Source organism: Manis pentadactyla (genome assembly GCF_030020395.1).
Source record: "Manis pentadactyla isolate mManPen7 chromosome 15 unlocalized genomic scaffold, mManPen7.hap1 SUPER_15_unloc_1, whole genome shotgun sequence".
NCBI classification, from domain to species: domain Eukaryota; kingdom Metazoa; phylum Chordata; class Mammalia; order Pholidota; family Manidae; genus Manis; species Manis pentadactyla.
Genome location: NW_026644588.1, coordinates 4616607 through 4620351, shown reverse-complemented (window position 1 = coordinate 4620351; position 3745 = coordinate 4616607). Strand labels below are relative to the sequence as shown.

At 47.7% G+C, this 3745-nt stretch overlaps 1 protein-coding gene across 1 annotated transcript; it reads right to left on the bottom strand.

Annotated features, from left to right (window-relative positions):
• Nucleotides 1-329: 329 nt before the first annotated feature.
• On the bottom strand, nt 330-1055 carry LOC130682298 (vomeronasal type-1 receptor 2-like). The gene has a single exon (XM_057496682.1). It carries the CDS (start codon nt 1053-1055, stop codon nt 330-332), a length of 726 nt encoding a protein of 241 aa, XP_057352665.1.
• Between the last annotated feature and the right edge of the window lie 2690 nt (nt 1056-3745).

The following is a 3745-nucleotide window of genomic DNA, read 5'->3' as shown; positions in this document are numbered from 1 at the left end:
AGTGTTCTATCAGATGGAAAGTTACATTTTTAGTGCCTTCTTTTTAATCTTCAGATTGTTACCCGGAACCACTGTGCTAACTGCTGCGTAGAACCTAAACGCCACCGCAGACTTTCCCCCATGCGAATAACATAATATTAACGTAACGGTTTTATTTCGTTGGAGTCACGTTCATGTTACCGAGCCTTGCAGAGCAGCCGTCAGTCATTCTCGGTGGCCCGGTGGCCGCTCTCTTGTCCCGTGACTGTTCCCTGCTGTGTTTATACACCGACAGGGAGTAATGAGTAACCATGGGGATGAACATACACGGTACACGTTTCTGCTAGGTTTCAGTGACTTAGGGCCCCTGTCCTAGTAGGAAGGCAGAGCGGGGACACTCTGGGGTCGCGGCCCATGAGGATGTAGGGGCTGACGGTCGGGAAGCCCGCGGTGATGAGGGTGGAGGCGTCCTCCAGCCACCAGCTGGGGCTGCTGAGGACCACCAGGCAGATGTGGAAGAGCATGGAGAGGCCCCAAAAAGAGACGAAGAACGTCACCAGGACGACGACGCCTTGCACAGCCCTGGTCTCGGGGGAGGGCCTGGGGGGCCGATGATGGCTGTGAATGTATTGCAGCCGCTGCTTGTGTCTGAACAGGAAGAAAACCAGGGAGCCGCTGGCCCAGAGCATCAGTCCCAAACAGAAGCCGTTGTGGAAAACCAACAACACCACGTACACTGACTGGGCTGTGTGGCTGGGGGTCACGGAGTGGCAGTAGTGATACTCTCTTTTCCTGGTGATGTTCCGGCCGCCCTCTCTGCTGGTCATATACAGAAGAACCATAACGTTGAGGAGCATGTTCAGGACCCACCCGAGGACGCTGGCGGTGCCCATATACTTGGCAGCGTGCACTTTAAACTGTGCCCACCCGGAGGTCCTGGGACTGATTATAATCATTTGGCAGACGCTCAAGAGGCAGGTGGTTCCAATGGCCACATCCCTGCCCACTCTGTGAAGATAGAAAAGCAGTCTACATTCGAGATCACTAAGGAGATGCTCCCACCCCAAATCTGCCATCGTCTGGGGGACCCCTTTAGAGAGAATGACTAAGAGGTTGGCTACAGTCAGGTGCTTGAGGATCAGATCTGTGGAATTCACCCTACATCCACTCAAGTGAAGGAGGATGTAATGATAAAGGACAGAGAAATTCCCCAGAATTCCAACTATGGTCTGCAACAAAATGATCACAGTTACGGCCAGAGCCCAGTTGGCCATTCAATCAATTCCCAGGGAGTGAAATTCTTGTGAGCCAGAGGTCCCGTGCGGGAATATAAGGCATGAGCTATACCCACATCGTGTCAACTGGTTCGATATTCCCTCTTTAGTGTTAACGGGTGTCCAAGTACTGGCTGTTGCACATTTTTAAAGTGCTTTTTACAGGGTATGATTGGCGATTCTAAAGGCTGTGTGTGTACTACATGCATCCTGTATTCTTGACGACTTCATGAGAGGCCGACTGGGCACTGGTTCTGGGTGGTGCCTTTTGATTTTCACTGAGTACTGGGGCAGATGACGGGCAAAGATTCATCAAACTGAAACCTGTTTTATGGGAATGGGGAGATTGGGACCCGGCTGGGTTCGCAGAATGGCAGTGCATTTAAACACAACAATCTCCTAACAAAGCTACTTAGATGTAGTCTTCAAAGTCCAGGAGTTTATTTAGATGTTTTCGTGCCTTTGCCTTATTTTACACTTGGTGGTATTTTATTTGATATTGTTGCATACATTTTTATTGCTTGCAGAGGCCAATTCCAATTTGCAATAAAGTCTGAAACATCTTAATGCAATTCAGATGCCCAGGTTGTAGTATAAGTGGGTGTGGACCTGATCCACGGCCAGTCGTATGGAAAGAATACACTATGGGCTTTATACTGGATTGGCCACAGAAACACTGATTTGCTTTTATGTCATCAATGAAATGACATCTATCACAGCAGTCACACTTCTAAGGCGCCCTCATGTATAGTAGGTACCAATATGTGACATACTGCTGTGAGTAGAAACCCAGTATTAGCAATTTCAGAAGCATAAGAGAATGTGTTTATGAACATCATTTAAGAAAAAGCAAGCTTTGTGAAATATTTCCATATGACATACATACAAAATGAAATCTCTAAGGTGGGAAAACTCGGTGTTTTATAAACTGAAATTTCAGAGCTTGTGATTGACAGGAGAATATTTGTATGCCTGTGAACGAATCACAAGATACTTCTGTCTAAATGCTATCTGAAATCCATTTTGAAACATCTCCATTTCTTTAAATGCTCCTTCCCTGGTCTCACTGGCATCAACAGATCATGGGCATCTTCCGTCAAAAAACCTAATGCCTCTGCTAATCATTTCATACACCCAGAGTTAGAGAAAAACCTTTCTCTTCCGGCAGTTGTCATTTGTATGTACTGCTTCTGTAAAGGATTTGATAACTGCGGATTTATTCGAGCTTTAATGCAGCATGAAGATGTTATAGGCACACGTCTTGCAACCCTGAAAGTGTAGTGTACGATCGCCCACAGCCTGGTGCAGATCTATTTAAAACTAGAGCTGTGATTGCCATTAAAAATTAACCACTTGGAGTAAACACCAGCCAAGACTGTCAGCGAGGATTACACTGAATGACACTGGGAGCCCTCAGGGGTGGTGTGGGTGCAGGACCCCATCTCTCCCAGATCAGCTCCAGCCTCAGCACAACCCATCCTTCCTGTGTGGTTTGGCCCTGGACTAAGTTCAACCCCAGAAGAATCCGTTTTCCTAACCCGGACTCCTGATAACCCTCCCTGCCTCCAGCATCTGCCTGTCGGACTGAAATAGAAAATACTCACCCGACCCCTTTCAGCTGCCAGGACGCGGCTCAGCGTGGTGGTCGGCACTCGTGTGGGAGGGAGGCAGGCCGCCAGACCCCCAGATATGGGTTTGTGACTGTGACCGCCCCTCCCCGCGGGGCTGCAGTTATGTTCTCACCCGTAGCTGCCGTGAGAAGGCGGGACTGGGAGCTGAGAATATTGCTGAGAAACTTGTTCCCCAGTTGCTAATTACCAGAAAACAATTATAAGTTTCTACTTCTCACTCCAAAGACACTGTGGAGGTGTCTGGGAGGGGCTCCCTCCCTCCTCCCTGGAGTTAGACAGGATCTCTGATGGAAAGAGCAACAAATTCTGAGCTCTAACATGTGAGGGCGCAGAGGTGTCCCTGGATTCTCTGCACCCCAGAGGTTTTTGTTTTTACTTCAAAGCGAGTTCTTTCTTAATCTTCAGACCACTGAGCTGAACCATCATTTAATGAATAGCAGAGGAATGGAAACAGACAACATTTCTGGGAAGGATTTTAAGAGTAGAGATGTCAGTGTGAGGTTACTCGGGACTAGAAGCCCACGACTCAAGGGCCATCGATTTTTAAGTCTATATGATTTGGAAGTTTTGTAACCAAAGTATACTTCTTCCCATATTCACCTTTCCTCACCACTCCCCAGTCAGGGATTAAAACCACAATGGTCAGTGACCCATACTTTACACACACACACACACACACACACACACAGATGCAAACACACATGTGCATGGCGCCTACACAAATACACAATCTCATACATTCATATACTTAACTATATACTCACCTACACTTTCCTTAATAAACTCAGCCTCATTCTCAGCAGGCCACAGAACAAACACGCATTCACATGTACACAGACCGACACCCAGCCACCCAGCCCT